Source organism: Cherax quadricarinatus, chromosome 40, assembly GCF_038502225.1.
Source record: "Cherax quadricarinatus isolate ZL_2023a chromosome 40, ASM3850222v1, whole genome shotgun sequence".
In the NCBI taxonomy this organism is placed as follows: Eukaryota; Metazoa; Arthropoda; class Malacostraca; order Decapoda; family Parastacidae; genus Cherax; species Cherax quadricarinatus.
The window spans coordinates 6,210,556-6,229,982 of NC_091331.1; the positions used below are offsets into that span (position 1 = coordinate 6,210,556).

Consider the following 19,427-nt stretch of genomic DNA (forward strand, 5'->3'; position numbering starts at 1 on the left):
CAGAATGTAAGTGTGGGGGAGGTACGTGAGGCATTACGTAAAATGAAAGGGGGTAAAGCAGCTGGAACTGATGGGATCATGACAGAAATGTTAAAAGCAGGGGGGGATATAGTGTTGGAGTGGTTGGTACTTTTGTTTAATAAATGTATGAAAGAGGGGAAGGTACCTAGGGATTGGCAGAGAGCATGTATAGTCCCTTTATATAAAGGGAAAGGGGACAAAAGAGACTGTAAAAATTATAGAGGAATAAGCTTACTGAGTATACCAGGAAAAGTGTACGGTAGGGTTATAATTGAAAGAATTAGAGGTAAGACAGAATGTAGGATTGCGGATGAGCAAGGAGGTTTTAGAGTGGGTAGGGGATGTGTAGATCAGGTGTTTACATTGAAGCATATATGTGAACAGTATTTAGATAAAGATAGGGAAGTTTTTATTGCATTTATGGATTTAGAAAAGGCATATGATAGAGTGGATAGAGGAGCAATGTGGCAGATGTTGCAAGTATATGGAATAGGTGGTAAGTTATTAAATGCTGTAAAGAGTTTTTATGAGGATAGTGAGGCTCAGGTTAGGGTGTGTAGAAGAGAGGGAGACTACTTCCCGGTAAAAGTAGGTCTTAGACAGGGATGTGTAATGTCACCATGGTTGTTTAATATATTTATAGATGGGGTTGTAAAGGAAGTAAATGCTAGGGTGTTTGGGAGAGGGGTGGGATTAAATTATGGGGAATCAAATTCAAAATGGGAATTGACACAGTTACTTTTTGCTGATGATACTGTGCTTATGGGAGATTCTAAAGAAAAATTGCAAAGGTTAGTGGATGAGTTTGGGAATGTGTGTAAAGGTAGAAAGTTGAAAGTGAACATAGAAAAGAGTAAGGTGATGAGGGTGTCAAATGATTTAGATAAAGAAAAATTGGATATCAAATTGGGGAGGAGGAGTATGGAAGAAGTGAATGTTTTCAGATACTTGGGAGTTGATGTGTCGGCGGATGGATTTATGAAGGATGAGGTTAATCATAGAATTGATGAGGGAAAAAAGGTGAGTGGTGCGTTGAGGTATATGTGGAGTCAAAAAACGTTATCTATGGAGGCAAAGAAGGGAATGTATGAAAGTATAGTAGTACCAACACTCTTATATGGGTGTGAAGCTTGGGTGGTAAATGCAGCAGCGAGGAGACGGTTGGAGGCAGCGGAGATGTCCTGTTTAAGGGCAATGTGTGGTGTAAATATTATGCAGAAAATTCGGAGTGTGGAAATTAGGAGAAGGTGTGGAGTTAATAAAAGTATTAGTCAGAGGGCAGAAGAGGGGTTGTTGAGGTGGTTTGGTCATTTAGAGAGAATGGATCACAGTAGAATGACATGGAAAGCATATAAATCTATAGGGGAAGGAAGGCGGGGTAGGGGTCGTCCTCGAAAGGGTTGGAGAGAGGGGGTAAAGGAGGTTTTGTGGGTAAGGGGCTTGGACTTCCAGCAAGCGTGCGTGAGCGTGTTAGATAGGAGTGAATGGAGACGAATGGTACTTGGGACCTGACGATCTGTTGGAGTGTGAGCAGGGTAATATTTAGTGAAGGGATTCAGGGAAACCGGTTATTTTCATATAGTCGGACTTGAGTCCTGGAAATGGGAAGTACAATGCCTGCACTTTAAAGGAGGGGTTTGGGATATTGGCAGTTTGGAGGGATATGTTGTGTATCTTTATATGTTTATGCTTCTAGACTGTTGTATTCTGAGCACCTCTGCAAAAACAGTGATAATGTGCGAGTGTGGTGAAAGTGTTGAATGATGATGAAAGTATTTTCTTTTTGGGGATTTTCTTTCTTTTTTGGGTCACCCTGCCTCGGTGGGAGACGGCCGACTTGTTGAAAAAAAAAAAAAAAAAAAAAATATATATATATATATATATATATATATATAAATATATATATATATATATATATATATATATATATATATATATATATATATATATATATATATATATATCTATCTATCTATCTTGCATGAGCGTGTTAGATAGGAGTGAATGGAGACGAATGGTACTTGGGACCTGACGATCTGTTGGAGTGTAAGCAGGGTAATATTTAGTGAAGGGATTCAGGGAAACCGGTTATTTTCATATAGTTGGACTTGAGTCCTGGAAATGGGAAGTACAATGCCTGCACTTTAAAGGAGGGGTTTGGGATATTGGCAGTTTGGAGGGATATGTTGTGTATCTTTATATGTATATGCTTCTAAACTGTTGTATTCTGAGCACCTCTGCAAAAACAGTGATAATGTGTGAGTGTGGTGAAAGTGTTGAATGATGATGAAAGTATTTTCTTTTTGGGGATTTTCTTTCTTTTTTGGGTCACCCCGCCTCAGTGGGAGACAGCTGACTTGTTGAAAAAAAAATATATATATATACAGGAGAAGGGGTTACTAGCCCCTTGCTCCCGGTATTTTAGTCGCCTCTTACAACACGCATGGCTTACGGAGGAAGAATTCTGTTCCACTTCCTCATGGAGGTAAGAGGAAATAAACAAGAACAAGAACTAGAAAGAAAATAGAAGAAAACCCAGAGGGGTGTGTATATATATGCTTGTACATGTATGTGTAATGTGACCTAAGTGTAAGTAGAAGTAGCAAGACATACCTGAAATCATGCATGTTCATGAGACTGAAAAAAGGACACCAGCAATCCTACCATCAATATAAAACAATTACAGGATATCGTTTTACACTCACTTGGCAGGACAGTAGTACCTCCCTGGGCGGTTGCTGTCTACCAACCTACTACCTAGATGAAGCATAAGTATGTGCACTAAAATTATTACCTACATAGTAGTGTAAGTTCTAAATGAGAGTCATTATTTATTTATGAGTTCAGCATTAGTACAAGTGCTTATGTAAAAAAAAAACATACCACGGGTGGGGTTAGAACCCGCGATCTGAGAGTCATAAAACTCCAGACCGACGCGTTAGCCACTGGGCCAGCTAGCTACAATAAGATTTATCCAACTAGGTATATTTATACACCATAGGAAGGTTAGCATAGGCACCACTGCGACCACAAATGCATTTGTGGTCACAATGTATGGTGTATAGAATTGCATCATGTTATTACAATTTCGTGGGTCAAGTACTTAATGTAATTCTGAAGTTTACTGCTTGGAAAATTTCCAGTGATTAAAGTGTTCATGTGGTATTAACAATGTGTGTGGGAGGTGTGGTGGTAGCGCTGAAAGTCATAATCACACTATTGTGCATTCACACAACCATTGTGTTTGCTGCAATATATCACTCTATGATTACACATCCCATGTGTATCCAAGATGATATTTAAATGTTTTACTGATATTTAAATGTTTTACATCTATACTTCGGCTGCATGTTGGTGATTCTTAAGGAACATAATAAGCAAAGGGAAAAAGAGAAAGCTATTAGGAAATATAGTGTGGTGATGGTGACCTAACCCAGTAGATACCCAGCTATTTTGGAGGTAGGAGAGATTGGCTAAATATTGTTCCCCTGTGTTTACTGAAAACAAATTGGTCCCGCAATATTAAGTTTTATATTGAGTATTTATTAACCATGATTTTTTTGTCACGGATATAGCAAACCTACATAAAACAAAAGATTATTGTACAGTACATGTATTTCTGCACACACATATAAAGACTAAAGTGAAATAATGTTATTGAAATATTGTCTTATATCTGCAGGCTCCTCTCAGAGTGTTCCACCAGGCATGTCTCAAAGGAACATACGTCTTAGCTGTGACCGTCACTTGTTAGCCGCGGCCCACACTGCTATCACCCTCCTTCCTCTCCTTGCTGTTCTTAAGGTAATATTCCACCTACCTACAATATATGATCATGTATAAAACTATTGTTGTACAGTGTTCAGATAAATTTATATTTTCATTTCATGGTGAATTTTATATAGTATTAATTTTCATAAATAATTTAATTATTTTTTTCAACTATTACGTTTTCATTTTGGAATAAAAAGCATACCCTAAATAGATTACATTATTAATTACTATTTAGTTTAGTTGTGTCTTGTAGCAATTGATTTGTATATAACTGTGCTACTTGCTATCTGTTTTCATCTTGTATATCTTGCTGATCTTTACCTATGCTCCTGGTGTGTACTCTGTTTCTTATTCCTACTGTCCTCTTCAGTACTTTGGAGAAGCTGGCCAATCTCTTTCTGACAGACTTAGAGAGCACATGAGTAGTGTTAGGCTTGCCGATGCCAACAATGCTCTTTTCTGTCATGTCAGAGATTACAGTCATCCTATTGACTGGTCTTCTGCTAAAGCTGTCTACCCTACTTCCTACTTTTATAGTCGCCATCTGGTTAAATCCTCCCTTATACACAACTTTCCTTGCGTGACTCTTAGTCATGGCTTTGTCTCTGTAGATGCCTTCCTTTCCCACTACATTGTAGAATGTTCCGAACTTCAGAACACCCATGAGTTAACCTGATTCCTTTTTCTTCTTCTCCCTCTTCCCCCTTTTCTCTTTTCTCTTTCTCCTTTGGGTTGTCTTTCTTCTGCCTTGGGTATTTGTTGCTTCATTATTTTTCCCCCCTCTGTGTTCTTGCTCTTAGCCTCTGTAGGCCCCTAGCTCCCTTTCAGTGCTTCTCTTAGTATTTGACTGGTCCCACCACTACCATTATTACCTCCATCACTACTACCTTCTACCTCCACTACTACTATTACCACCTCCTGGCCTATATATACTCCCTCCCTCCTCTCCTTTTCATTAGTGTGACTTTGTAAATAGTCCAAGTTGGACCGAAACGTCGTTATAAGCTCCTCTCTTCTATGTGTGGGTTATTTGTGTATCGTTCCAGTCACGGTATTGTGTCTTTATTTGTTGTTGATCTTTACCCAGTGATCCTTATGTCTAAATAGCTAGAAGACAGTACACACAGATCTTCCTCAAACATTTTACTTAACATGCATTTTATCTTTTTTTTTTTTTATCTTGCAGGCAATGCTTATTGTTGGTGATGTTTTGAGTGGGCAGACTAAGAGCCAGGCCTCCATATCTGACATACTTGGCACATCTGACATGGGTAGTGGCTCCAATGATTCAGATATGATGGGGTAAGCATAGTTTTGTTTTTATTGGAACATCAGCCATTTCCCACCAAGGCGGGGTGACCCAAAGAAGGAAACACATTCACCATCAATCGTTTTCTAGGTGTTTTCCATAAGTGTATGGACATTACACTTCAAATAATACTCTTAATTGCAACATCCCTATCTGTCCTTCAGAACACTGGTAATGTACTTGTCTTAGCCTTACTTAAGAAATTCATGCATTTCTAAAGTTTAAGCTAATCTTTAGTATGCCATTCCCCGCTGTCTTGGGAAGCATCAACCTCTAAATGAAAAGCTCTTGCATTCTTTGATTGTTGTACTTCTGTACAACAGTGTGCCATTGTTTACCCTCACTTGCTCATTTTGGCTACCATGGCTCCAAAGAAAGCTCCTAGTGCCAAGCCTTTGGTAAAGAAGGTGAGAAATATGATTGAATTTAATAAAAACATCATTGAATAGTTTTAAAAATGCAATAATGCATAAAGTGCAATGGTCCCTCAATAATCGTAAGGCTCGGTAGTCGTAATTTTCGAAAATTGTAACAATATTTTCGTCAAAACATTGGCTCGCTAATCGTAGTTTGACTCGCGAATAGTCATTCGTCTGGGACGCGTACTCACACTCTGAGCTGCCCCAGCCTCCCTTCCCAGCCAGTGTGCCATTGTTTACCAGTGAGCGACGGTCCCCTCACTTGCTCATATGAAATACGTACGTATTTCATAATATTCCATTCATTTTAGTGCTTGCAGCTACTAAATAAGCTACCATGGCTCCAAAGAAAGCTCCTAGTGCCAAGCCTTTGGTAAAGAAGGTGAGAAATATGATTGAATTTAAGAAAAACATCATTGAATAATATGAAATTGGCATACGTGTGGCCGAACTGGCCAGGATGTATAACAAACCCCATACAACCATAGCTTCCATCGTGGCCAAGAAAAAAGAAATCAAGGAAGCTGTTGTTTGCAAAGGGGATAAATATGCTGACAAAAATGAGATCACCAGTACTCGGAGATGTTGAGAAGTTATTATTGGTGTGGGTAAACGAGAAACAATTATCAGGAGATAGTCTTATGATGTCGATTATTTGTGAAAAGGCTAGGCAGTTGCACGACGATCTGGTAAAGAAATTGCCTGCAACGAGTACTGATATTTGTGAATTTAAGGCCAGCAAAGGTTGGTTTGAGAGATTTAAGAACTGTAGTGGCATACACAGTGTGGTAAGGCATGGTGAGGCTGCCAGTTCGGACCAAAAAGCGGCTGAAAAATATGTGCATGAATTCAAGGAGTACATAGAGGCTGAAGGACTGAAACCTGAACAAGTGTTCAGTTGTGACAAAACAGGCCTCTTTTGGAAGAAAATGCCAAAGAGGACCTACATTACTCAGGAGGAAAAGGGACTGCCAGGACACAGGCCTATGAAAGACAGGCTGATGGTCATGTTCTGTGCTAATGCTAGTGGGGATTTCAGAGCGAAGCTGTGAAAATCCCAGAGTGTTCAGGAAAAACAATGTTATGAAGAGTAAATTGTGTGTGTTTTGGAAATCTAATAGTAAGGCATGGGTCACGAGGGAAATTTTCGTCGAGTGGTTCAATGAAGTGTTTGGCCCTAGTGTGAAGAATTACCTCCTGGAAAAGAAATTGGATCTCAAGTGCCTCCTAGTAATGGACAATGCACCTGCTCATCCTCCAAACTTGGATGACCTAATTTTGGAGGAGTTTGGGTTCATCACAGTAAAGTTTTTGCCCCCGAATACCACTCCTCTCCTCCAGCCCATGGACCAGCAGGTCATTGCAAACTTTAAAAAACTCTACACCAAAGCAATGTTTCAAAGGTGCTTTAATGTGACCTCAGACACTCGCTTGACCCTAAGAGATTTTTGGAAAGAACACTTCAGCATCCTCCATTGCATAAGCCTTATAGGTAAGGCTTGGGAGGGAGTGACTACCAGGACTTCGAACTCTGCTTGGAGAAAATTGTGGCCAGATTGTGTCCACAAGAGGGATTTTGAAGGGTTTGTGGCTGACCCTGATGAGCCTATGTCAGTTGTTAAATCCATTGTGGCACTGGGGAGTTCCATGGGGTTGGATGTGAGTTTGGAGAATGTGGAAGAGTTGGTGGAAGACCACAATGAAGAGCTCACCACTGAGGAGCTGCAAGAGCTTCAGCAGGAAGAGCAACAGATCGCAGCTCAGAATCTTGCTGCAGAGGAGGAGGAAGAGAGATGGAAGAAGTTGCCTTCTTCAGAAATTAAGGAGATTTTTGAAATGTTGGGTAAGATGGAAAGATTTATGGAGTAACATCACCCTCACAAGGCTGTTGCAAGCCATGTTGGCAACATGTACAGTGACAAAGTCTTGGCCCATTTTAGGGAGGTGTTAAAGAGACGCCAGAAACAGAGCTCTCTGGACAGTTATTTTGCTAGACAGGACTCCAGTGACTCTCAAGCTGGTCCTAGTGGCATTAAGAAACAGAGAAGAGAAGTAACCCCAGAAAAGCACTTGGTACCTGAGGTGTTGATGGAAAGGGATTCCTCTTCCAAAGAGTAACTAATGCAATCTGTCTCCTCCTCCAGTCTTCCATACACTAAGAAGAATTGCCAATAAAGGTAAGTGTTATGCTGTTAATGTTTCATTCATCATGTCCCATTGTACTGTTTATGTACTACATCTATATTTCATGTAAAAAAATTTTTTGTTTTAGTACTTCTGGGTGTCAGGAACGGATTAATTGTATTTACATTATTTCTTATGGGGAAAATTGATTTGAAAATCATAAATTTCGATAATAGTCACACTTCCAGGAACGGATTAATTACGAGAAACGAGGGACCACTGTATGTTATTTACAGAATTGTTCATTACTGACATGATATTGTGTTCAGGCCCCATCCTTGAGTCATGATGGTGGCTTTGAAGCAACTTGAGCTAGAGTACCCCACAGACATGAAGGTGTGGGATTCGTCTGTAAAATTCTGCAATTGCAGTCACAGTGGTTGGTTATGCTAACTTCCCTATGGTGTATAGAAATATACCTAGTTAGATGAATTCTATTAGAACCAGCCGGTCCAGTGGTTATTTCAATAGCCTGGGAGTTTTAGGACTCCCCTGCCATGGTCGCAAACCCCACCCATTCAGTGACTTGTCCATTACTGTTATAGTCCACTGGGTAATTGATTCTGGAAATGACAGCAGTGTTCGTTGTTTACAGAATTGTCCATTATTGTTACAATCACAGCAAAACAATCAGGACTGCTAAATAATCAGCTTAACAGAGCATCATCTTTATCCTCTATTATTCTGGTAAATGGAGATTCACTGTACAGTATTTTATAAGAAGTTTTTATTGTTACTAATTGACTTGTCACATAAATTAGAAATAAAAGTTAGGGAATCCTTATGTGGGAACAAAAGGAGAAGCCTTTCCGGATAAAATAATACTGTATGTTGACTTTACTGGTAAGATTGGATCGAAGGCTTTTAAAGTACATAACCCTTCAAGGGAAAGGGGGGTTCCTTGATGCTAGTGAAAGGTTTTTGATCCAAGGAATTAGGTGCCCTCCTATTCCTTGGAACAGACATGTGTGCATTCTATTTCTCAGATGCTGTATCACCCTTACAGGTTTATCATTTTACAATGAATGTAATATGTGAACATAAGATAGCAAAATTTACAATTTTTTTTTTCCAACAAACTGGCCGTATCCCACCGAAGTAGTGGGGCCCAAAAAGAAAAACGAAAGTTTCTCTTTGTAAATTTAGTAATTTATACAGAAGAAGGGGTTAATAGCCCCTTTCTCCCGACATTTTAGTCGCTTCTTATGACACACATGGCTTACAGAGGAAGAATACTGTTCCACTTCCCCATGGAAATAAGAGGAAATAAACAAGAACAAGACCTAGTAAGAAAATAGAAGAAAACCCAGAGGTGTGTGTATATACAGTGGACCCCCGGTTAACGATATTTTTTCACTCCAGAAGTATGTTCACCTAGTTCCCATAATGTTGTGAAATAGATTAGTCCATTTCAGATCCCCAAACATACACTTACAAACGCACTTACATAAATACGCTTACATAATTGGTCGCATTCGGAGGTGATCGTTATGCGGGGGTCCACTGTATATGCTTGCACATATATGTGTAGTGTGACCTAAGTGTAAGTAGAAGTAGCAAGACATACCTGAAATCTTGCATGTTTATGAGGCAGAAAAAAGACACCAGCAATCCTAATATCATGTAAAACAATTACAGGCTTCCGTTTTACATTCATTTGGCAGGACAGCAGTACCTCCCTGGGTGGTTGCTGTCTACCAACTTACTACCTAGGTTACAAATTAATTATGCAAGATAATTTTGCTAAATCAAAATAAGTTTGGGGATTTTGATATTGAACACAGAGAAATGGAAATAAGGAAATAAAATTATGCTGATGAAAGGTTATTAATATAGATACAAATTAGTGCTAAATGGGCTTGTAGATGATAAAAAGCTTTTATTGAAACATAAATTTGTAGAAACAAATATGTATATAAATAACTGTATTTTTCTGTTACAGCAAAGATGCAGACAAGGCAAGTCTGGCAGATTTTGCTCGGTATTCTTTAAGACAAATATGCTCTCAGGAGTGGGTGAGAGAACGATGTCTAAAAATTCCTGAGGAGCTCTGCAGTGCTGAGAATCTCCTAGACAGTGCTATAACTCCTAGACAGGTGACAAGTAGCACTTCACTTCATTACCGATACTGTCATATTTTTACTTTTTAAACATATTTATATGTAGTTTGCAGCACAGGATATGCAAATCCAAAATACAGTTTCTAGGGTAAAAATTTTTTGTACTATTTGAAATTTTTTGATTAATTTTTGAATGTTAATGGAGAGTCATCATTGTAATGTATCTGTCAATATTCTTCCAGTTCAGCATCTTTAATTTTTATTTTTTTTTAAGAAGCTGATAATAAGAAATTGCCAAAAATTGCACAAAAGTATTGAGACTAAGATTTTGGTGAGCAGCAGAATTCCTCATGAAATGTGAATGTTGAATCGTATAACACATTTTATCTCTAATTCTCAGGCACTTTTGTTATATATTTGTGTGTGTGTGTTGTATTTCAGGCCCAACGACTTCTGCATCAGATATGCCATCCAGACTCTCCTAGTACTCACAATGATGCTTCACAAGATCAGCGAACTATAATTTCCCATATACTTCAGGTTGGATCTGATTTTTATGTTTAATACTTTTCAACAAATTTACTAAAATACTGATTCCTTCAGTCAGTCTTCCTGCTCATGACATAAAATTTCTCTTTGGCATTCTCATTCATTTTGTATACTTTTCCTTCTGATTTAATGACTATCCAGTTACTCTTTTTTTTAACCCTTTGACTGTTTCGGTCACACTGTATATATACGTTTTGCGAGCCACCATTTGTGACGTATATATACTCATAAATTCTAGCGGCTTCAAATCAAGCAGGAGAAAGCTGGTAGGCCCACATGTGAGAGAATGGGTCTGTGTGGTCAGTGTGCACAATATAAAAAAAATCCTGCAGCACACAGTGCATAATGAGAAAAAAAAACTCCAACTTTTTTTTTTAATTAAAATGCCGACTTTGTGGTGTATTTTCATATAGTATTCATGGTTGTGTTCTCGTTTTCTTGGTCTCATTTGATAGAATGGAAAAGATATAGAAATAGAGATGATTTTGATTGGTTTTACTATGAAAAGAACCTTGAAATGGAGCTCAAAGTAGGGTAAATGTTTGATTTTTGCCAGTGTTCAAAAGTAAACAAATGATGTCATTTTCCAATAAATGTCCAAGTAGCCATTCTAATATGCAGTCATGAATGGGTTGACATTATTTATACAATCATTACAATATTGCAATGACAGTATTGCATAACAGTAAATCTTCTAGTTTTTGTTTGAATAAAAATTCAAAATAGAAAGCAAGAGTAATATCAGAGGGGCCTGGAGACGTGACTGATGAACAATGAAAATATTATTGTAGAGCCAGGAATGTCTGCATTGTTCATTCTGGACCCTATTTTTAAATTGTCATATTTTTTTAATTTTTGTGAAATTGGCTAAATTGCAAATTTCTGACCACGTTATTGGGTAGTTGAAATCAGTAAATGGGCAGTTTCTTGTACTCAATCGATAGAAAAAATGGAGTTCTAAAGAAATAGCTATGAATTTGGTCGACTGGAACAATGGAATTAGCCGAAAATAGGGCTCAAAGTGGGCGAAATCGCCGATTCGTAAATATAGCTGAGGTCGCTAACTTTGCAAGAGTGTAATTCCTTCAGTTTTTCATCAAATTTCATTTTTTAGTGTCATTATAATTGAGAAAAGATTCTCTATCATTTCATAAGATTTTTTTTTTTTTTTTTTTTTTTTTTTTTTTTAAATTTTGCAACACCAGGAAGACACCTCAGGATTTGGGGTTGACAGTCAAGGGGTTAATAATGTCTCATTTAGATGCTTTTTGGTCATTTCCAACTTCAAGAAACTGTACACAAAAGCTATGTTTCAAAAGTCCTTTGTAGTGACCACAGAAACTCAGCTGACTCTAAAAGAGTTTTGGAAGGATCACTTTAATATCCTCAATTGTATAAACCTTATAGGTATGGCTTGGGAGGGAGTGACTAGGAGGACCTTGAACTCTGCTTGGAAAAAACTGTCGCCAGAATGTGTAGACAAAAGGGATTTTGAAGGATTTGAGGCTAACCCTGAGAAGCCTATGCCAGTTGAGGAATCCGTTGTGGCATTGGGGAAGTCCTTGGGGTTGGAGGTTAGTGGGGAGGATGTGGAAGAGTTGGTGGAGGAGGACAATGAAGAGCTAACCGCTGATGAGCTGCTAGATCATCTTCAACAGCAAGAGGCTACACCTGAGGAAACTGCTTCGGAGGAGGGGAGAGAGAAATTGAGGAAGTTGCCTACTTCAAAGATTAAGGAAATGTGTGCAGTGTGGCTTAAAGTGCAAACCTTTTTTGATGACAATCACCCTAACACAGCTATTGCAAGCCGTGCTGGTGACTATTACACTGACAATGTTGTGAAACACTAGGAATGTCATAAAGGAACGGGAGGTACAGGCCTCTATGGACAGATATGTTGTGCGACAGAAGTCCAGTGACTCTCAAGCTGGTCCTAGTGGCATTAAAAGAAGAAGGGAAGTAACCCTGGAAAAGGACTTGCTACCTGAAGTCCTAATGGAAGGGGATTTCCCTTCTAAACAGTAACACCTCTCCCCTCCTCCCATACCATCAATCATCACCAGATCTTCATTAAAGGTAAGTGTCAATTATTCTATTGCTATTGTTGTTATTGTAATTATTCTATTGCATTAAACTTAATATTTCATGTGGTAAAATTTTTTTTTTCATACTTTTGGGTGTCTTGCGTGGATTAATTTGATTTCCATTATTTCTTATGAGGAAAATGGATTCGCTTTTCGATATTTTCGGTATTTGATGAGCTCTCAGGAATGGATTAATATCGAATACCGGGGGTTCACTGTAGTACCATTGTACCATATGGTACAGTTGTACCATATGGTTTTCCTAGGTTTTCCTAGGTTCTCCAAACATATGCTGCTAAGTATGATATTCTATGTAACTTTATTTGTGTATACCTAAATAAACTTACTTACGATGCCACATGCACTTGAGTAAGTTTATTCAGGTGTACAGAAATACAATTACAGGGATTATCATACATAGCAGCATATGTATAAAGTCCTAGGATAACCCAAAAACGTCAGGGTGACTTATTTCCATAGGGATCCCTGTATCTGTACCATATGGTGTCCTGTACTGTATGGTACCCTGTACCATATGGTATCCTGTACCATATGGTACCCTGTACCATATGGTACCCTGTACCATATGATACCCTGTACCATATGGTACCCTGTACCATATGATACCCTGTACCATATGATACCCTGTACCATATGATACCCTGCACCATATGGTACCCTATACCATATAGTACAATGTACCATATGGTACCCTGTAACATATACCATGCACCATATGGTCAATAGGAAGTGTTGGTGGCAAGACTGAGTGGCAACGCAAGCTAGTGACTCAGCAGTTTCCAAGACAAAGCGCTTTGTCATCCACCTCAAGGAACATGTCGAGTGGCTGTACATTTGTAAATATATAATAGAACATTACTAATATACAACATTTTTGCATATTTTTGTTGTAAACAATTATTGTAAACGAAATAATGATGAAAATATTAGTGTGTTTATTATGTTGAATACAACAGTACCATATGGTACAATGAACCATATGGTATCATTGTACTGTATGGTACAATGTACCATATGGTACCATTGTACCATATGGTACCAATAACTAACTTACCACTGCTCTCTAAAATCTTTGAAAAATTAATTCATAGACGGATTTATTCCTACCTCGTTTCACACAACATATTAAACCCTTGTCAGTTTGGATGCAGGAATAATAAAAGCACAAATGGCGCTATCATACACATGCTAGAACTAATATATACCGCACTTGAAAAGAAAGAAGTCCTGCTGGGCATTTTCGTTGATTTATGTAAAGCTTTCGATACAGTCGACCATGAACTACTATACTCCAAATTAATGCACTATGGTATCAGAGGCCACTCCCTCAACTACCTAAAGTCATACCTTAGTGACAGAACTCAATATGTGTATGCAAATGATGCAAACTCCTCCACCCAACCAATCACAGTAGGAGTCCCACAAGGAAGTGTCCTTGGACCACTCCTCTTTCTCATCTACTTCAATGATCTACCAAATGCATCACAGCTACTCAAACCCATTTTATTTGCAGATGACACTACATATGTATTTTCCCAACCAAACGCAGTCATACTAGCAAACACAGTCAATGCTGAATTACAGAAAATATCTGCCTGGATGATGACTAACAAACTTACCCTGAACACTGATAAAATCTATTTCATTCAGTTTGGAAACAAAGCTGCAAATGATCCAATTAACATTACGCTAAATGGATCATCAGTCACAAGACTCACAGAGGGAAAATTCCTAGGTATCCACCTTGACAGTAACCTTAAGTTCCGGACATACATACGACAAATCACCAAGAAAATCTCCAAGACTGTAGGCATACTATCAAAGATAAGGTACTACGTTCCACAATCAGCTCTCCTGGCATTGTACCATTCACTCATATACCCTTATCTTACATATGGAATTTGTGCATGGGGATCAACAACATCCGATCACCTAAAACCCCTAATAACCCAGCAAAAGGCAGCAATAAGAATGATAACAAATTCCCACTCTCGCCAGCATACTCCACCAATTTTCAAAAGTCTGAATCTGCTTATCATTAAGAACATCCATACTTATTCATGTGCCTACTACATACACAGAACAATATAACCCCCCCACTCAAACTTTTCCTCACCAACCTAAACAGGACACATGACCACAACACAAAGACACAGATCTCTTTTTGATATACCTCGTGTCCATATCACACTGTATAAAAACTCTATGCACATAAAGGGCCCCAAAATATGGAATTCATTACCAGAAGGTATTAAAGTAACCCAGTCTGAAAATCAATTTAAGACTCTTCTCAAAAGCCACTTAATCACCCTAGACTAAATGCTAAATACTCAGTACCCATTTACTCACCTATGTACTCCCACATCATAACTGAAACAATCACATTGAACCTTTTATCCATTGTTGACAGGAATATAATTGAATCATTGTTTTTCACAAAAGCATTTTAGAATAAAAATATGTATATCTTTGTATTATACAAATTTTTATTCATTTATAATTAATATTCCTCTGTACAACTATGAAATAATTACTTTCCTGCTGTACAACTATGATATACTACTCCTTAGTATTAAGTAGAATGTAAGCCAATAATGTTAAGTTGGCCCATAATGCCAAGGCATAATAGAGGCTCTCTTTGCATTGCAACCCACTATTGTATATACACAATCTCTCTGTACTGTTTGCAAAGACATTTAATAAATAAATAAATAAATAAATAAATAAATAAAATAAATAAATTGTATCATATGGTACCATTGTACCAAATAGTGCCATTGTACCATTCTACCATATGGTACCATTGTATCATATGATACCATTGTATCATGTGCCATTATACCATATGGTACCATTGTACAATATGGTACAATTGTACTATATGGTACCATTTCACCCTATGGCACCATTGTACCATATGGTACCGTTGTATTCAACACAATAACTGCACTAATATTTTCATCATTTTGTTTACAATAAACTTGTAAACAAGTTTTGTAAGCAATATAATGATAAACAAATTAGTGCAGTTATTGTGTTGAATACAATGAGTGTACACTTATGCAATGTTCATTATATTGGTCTCACAGTCTACAAATGTTACTAGAAAAAGAAAAAAAATAGAAAAGAAAAGAAAAAAGTATAATAAACGTAAAATAAAAAAATGCAAATTTGCGGAAGTCACTGATGTTGCTGCCACCCGGTCATTTTGGGTCAACTTCCCGCCACTGTATCTCGGTAAATACTGATCAGAATTTTTTTTTTTGTTTTTTTACCTACACAAAAATATTATCTTAAATTATTTATGTTTTTTTTTTTTTTTTTTTTTTTTCAAAATTTCTTGGACACTGGGGCACCCCTTCAGATTTTGGCCTTGGACCCTAAAAGGGTTACTTATATCAGTTTATTCATTATTAGCCTCTCATTTGTTGACAAAGTATCTTCCTCTGAGATTATCAATCTTCATTATGCTTAATCTCCCAGTGAGGAGTTAACAGTGGTGAGGATGCACTCAACATTTGAACTTTGGTAACTTGTGTGGCCTGCAAACACTATGGTAATGAAATTGATAAACAAATTAATTGTATGTTATATTTCTGCTGCTTTTAATTTTAAATTTTCAGTCTTGTACTTGATCACTTTTATTTTAGCAGGAAATTTGAATCAAGTGTCTCATGCGTGTACATCCATAGGCTATGTGATTATAGTGTGTAAATTTCTTACTATGCCATCCTCCAAAATGTCTTTAGTGATGGTATATTTTGCTCATTTATGGTCATTGATGATTTTATTTTTAATCTGGTGAAATTTCACTCATAACTGTTTGATGGTTTAGACACTTGTATAGCTGTTCCCTGTAAAAGTTACTTTGTGTCTAAAATACAGTAATGTAATTTTTATTTTTTTTTTAACACTAGCAATCTCCCACTGAGATAGGGCGACCTGGAGAAGAGGATACACTTTCACCATTCCTCATTCTGTCACTATTTTACCAGAGGCATGTAAACATTACATCTTAGATGCCCCTCCAAACTGCAACATTCCCACCCCTCCTCTAGAGTGCAGGCACTATACTTCTCACCTCCACAACTCAAGCCTGGCTAACCGGTTTTCCTGAACTCCATTATAAATGTTACCTTGCTCACACTCCAACAGCACGTCAAGTCGTACAAATCACATGGGTGCATAAATACTGCCGTATCTACACGCCTCTGGCAAGACAGTAACAGTGTGAATAATAGTGAAAGTGTTTCTTTTTCGGGTCACCCTACCTCAGTGGGAGATAGCCTATGTGTTAAAACGAATGATTTCAGCTTTGAATTTGTTTAGGAACTGCATTGAATTTCTGCATTGCTTTCTATTCACAAAGATAACATTTTAAGAACTATATATTTCCTTGTAGTGTTAGTTTTATCTAAATTTACATTTCTTTATTTGTATAGGGGCTGTGGGTGGCCTGGTGGCTAACGCTTGCGCTTCACATGGCGAGGGCCTGGGTTCGATTCCCAGCCAGAGTAGAAACATTGGGCATGTTTCTTTCCGCCCGTTGTCTATGTTCCCCATCAGTAAAATGGGTACCTGGGTGTTAGTCGTCTGGTGTGGGTCACATCCTGAGACACTGACCTAATTTGCCCGACATGCGGAGCATAACAAGGGGCTTTCTATATAGTAGTATGTCATTGATGTCAGCTAGGCCTGTATACCATGTACATGCACTTGTAGTAAATAAAGATATTATTATTATTATTATTATTATTATAGGATTTAGATGAATGGAGTTTACGCATCTCTTGGCTGGACCTCCACCTCATGTATGAACAACAGAGAATTTCCACCCAGGAGCTCAATACATGGCTTGATAATGTAGCTCAAGCAGCTATTGAAGTGTTCCATCTTAACCTTGATCCAGATGGATCACCCATGTCACCCTCGCTAACTGGTCACAGGTAATGTTTGGGTCACATCGTAAAAGGCCACGAATTGGAAATGAAAACTGGCCACATTCACAGTGAGCTAAGATGGATCAAAATTTCATCTTTCTTTCATTTCCAATTTATGGGGATATTGCAATTTGCTCCAGCCATATATTGTGTGATTTTTATTCTTATTTAAACAGCACAGAGACAAAGTTTTTTATGTGTATATATAAAGTTTGGCCGACTTGTTGAAAAAAAAAAAAAAAAAAAAAAAAAAAATAATGGGAGTGTGTGTAAAGGAAGAAAGTTGAAAGTGAACATAGAAAAGAATAAGGTGATGAGGGTATCAAATGATTTAGATAAAGAAAAATTGGATATCAAATTGGGAAGGAGGAGTATGGAAGAAGTGAATGTTATCAGATACTTGGGAGTTGATGTGTCGGCGGATAAATTTATGAAGGATGAGGTTAATCATAGAATTGATGAGGGAAAAAAGGTGAGTGGTGCATTGAGGTATATGTGGAGACAAAAAATGTTATCTATGGAGGCAAAGAAGGGAATGTATGAAAGTATAGTAGTACCAACACTCTTATATGGGTGTGAAGCTTGGGTTGTGAATGCAGCAGCGAGGAGGCGGTTGGAGGCAGTGGAGATGTCCTGTCTAAGGGCAATGTGTGGTGTAAATATTATGCAGAAAATTCAAAGTGTGGAAATTATGAGAAGGTGTGGAGTTAATAAAAGTATTAGTCAGAGGGCTGAAGAGGGGTTGTTGAGGTGGTTTGGTCATTTAGAGAGAATGGATCAAAGTAGAATGACATGGAGAGCATTTAAATCTGTAGGGGAAGGAAGGCGGGGTAGGAGTCATCCTCAAAAAGGTTGGAAGGAAGGGGTAAGGGAGGTTTTGTGGGTGAGGGGCTTGGACTTCCAGCAGGCGTGCATGAGCGTGTTCGATAGGAGTGAATGGAGGCGAATGGTATTTGGGACCTGACGATCTGTTGGAGTGCGAGCAGGGTAATATTTAGTGAAGGGATTCAGGGAAACTGGTTATTTTTATATAGCCGGACTTGATTCCTGGAAATGGGAAGTACAATGCCTGCACTCTAAAGGAGGGGTTCGGGATATTAGCAGTTTGGAGGGATATGTTGTGTATCTTTATAAGTATATGCTTCTAAACTGTTGTGTTCTGAGCACCTCTGCAAAAAGTGATTATGTATGAGTGAGGTGAAAGTGTTGAATGATGATGAAAGTATTTTCTTTTTGGGGATTTTCTTTCTTTTTGGGTCACCCTGCCTCGGTGGGAGACGGCCGACTTGATGAAAAAAACAAAATGTGAAGTTTGTTCTAGGTAGTAGGTTGGTAGACAGCAACCACCCAGGGAGGTACTACCATCCTGCCAAGTGAGTGTAAAATGAAAGCCTGTAATTGTTTTACATGATGGTAGGATTGCTGGTGTCTTTTTTTTCTGTCTCATAAACATGCAAGATTTTAGGTACATCTTGCTACTTACACTTAGGTCACAATACACATACATGTACAAGCATATATATACACACCCCTCTGGGTTTTCTTCTATTTTCTTTCTAGTTCTTGTTTCTGTTTATTTCCTCTTATCTCCATGGGGAACTGGAACAGAATTCTTCCTCTGTCAGCCATTTGTGTTGTAAGAGGCAACTAAAATGCCAGGAGCAAGGGACTAGTAACCCCTTCTGTATAAATTAGTAAATTTTAAGAGAGAAACTTTCATTTTTCTTTTTGGGCCACCCTGCCTCAGTGGGATACGGCCGGTTTGTTGAAAGAAAGATGATGATTTAACGTTTCTTAAATTTCACAATTGAACACTTTTTTTTTGTTTTTTTTTTTTTTTTTGTGTGTGTGTGTGTGTGTGTGTGTGTGTGTGTGTGTGTGTGTGTGTGTGTGTGTGTGTGTGTGTGTTTGTGTGTTTTCTCTTTGCTAGTGTATTCCTGTACTTATGTGCATTAAGTTTTCAGCCCCAGGTGTATACCTTACACTTTCTTTAAGGGACGAGTAATAAAGTACTGAAATAATAAAGCTCTCTACATTTATATTGTTCTATTCACTTTACTTGTCTG

The 19,427-nt window shown here is 38.0% G+C and overlaps 1 protein-coding gene across 1 annotated transcript in view; it reads left to right on the plus strand.

The window, feature by feature from the left end:
• Nucleotides 1-19,427, plus strand: part of LOC128687157 (mediator complex subunit kohtalo) — a 144,484-nt gene that overhangs the window by 64,103 nt on the left and 60,954 nt on the right. Inside the window, exons 24-28 of the mRNA XM_070092567.1 lie at nt 3,704-3,825; nt 4,982-5,097; nt 9,650-9,803; nt 10,209-10,307; nt 17,183-17,367. Of these exons, the coding sequence (XP_069948668.1) occupies nt 3,704-3,825; nt 4,982-5,097; nt 9,650-9,803; nt 10,209-10,307; nt 17,183-17,367 (676 nt within the window). The remainder of the gene's footprint in view (nt 1-3,703; nt 3,826-4,981; nt 5,098-9,649; nt 9,804-10,208; nt 10,308-17,182; nt 17,368-19,427) is intronic.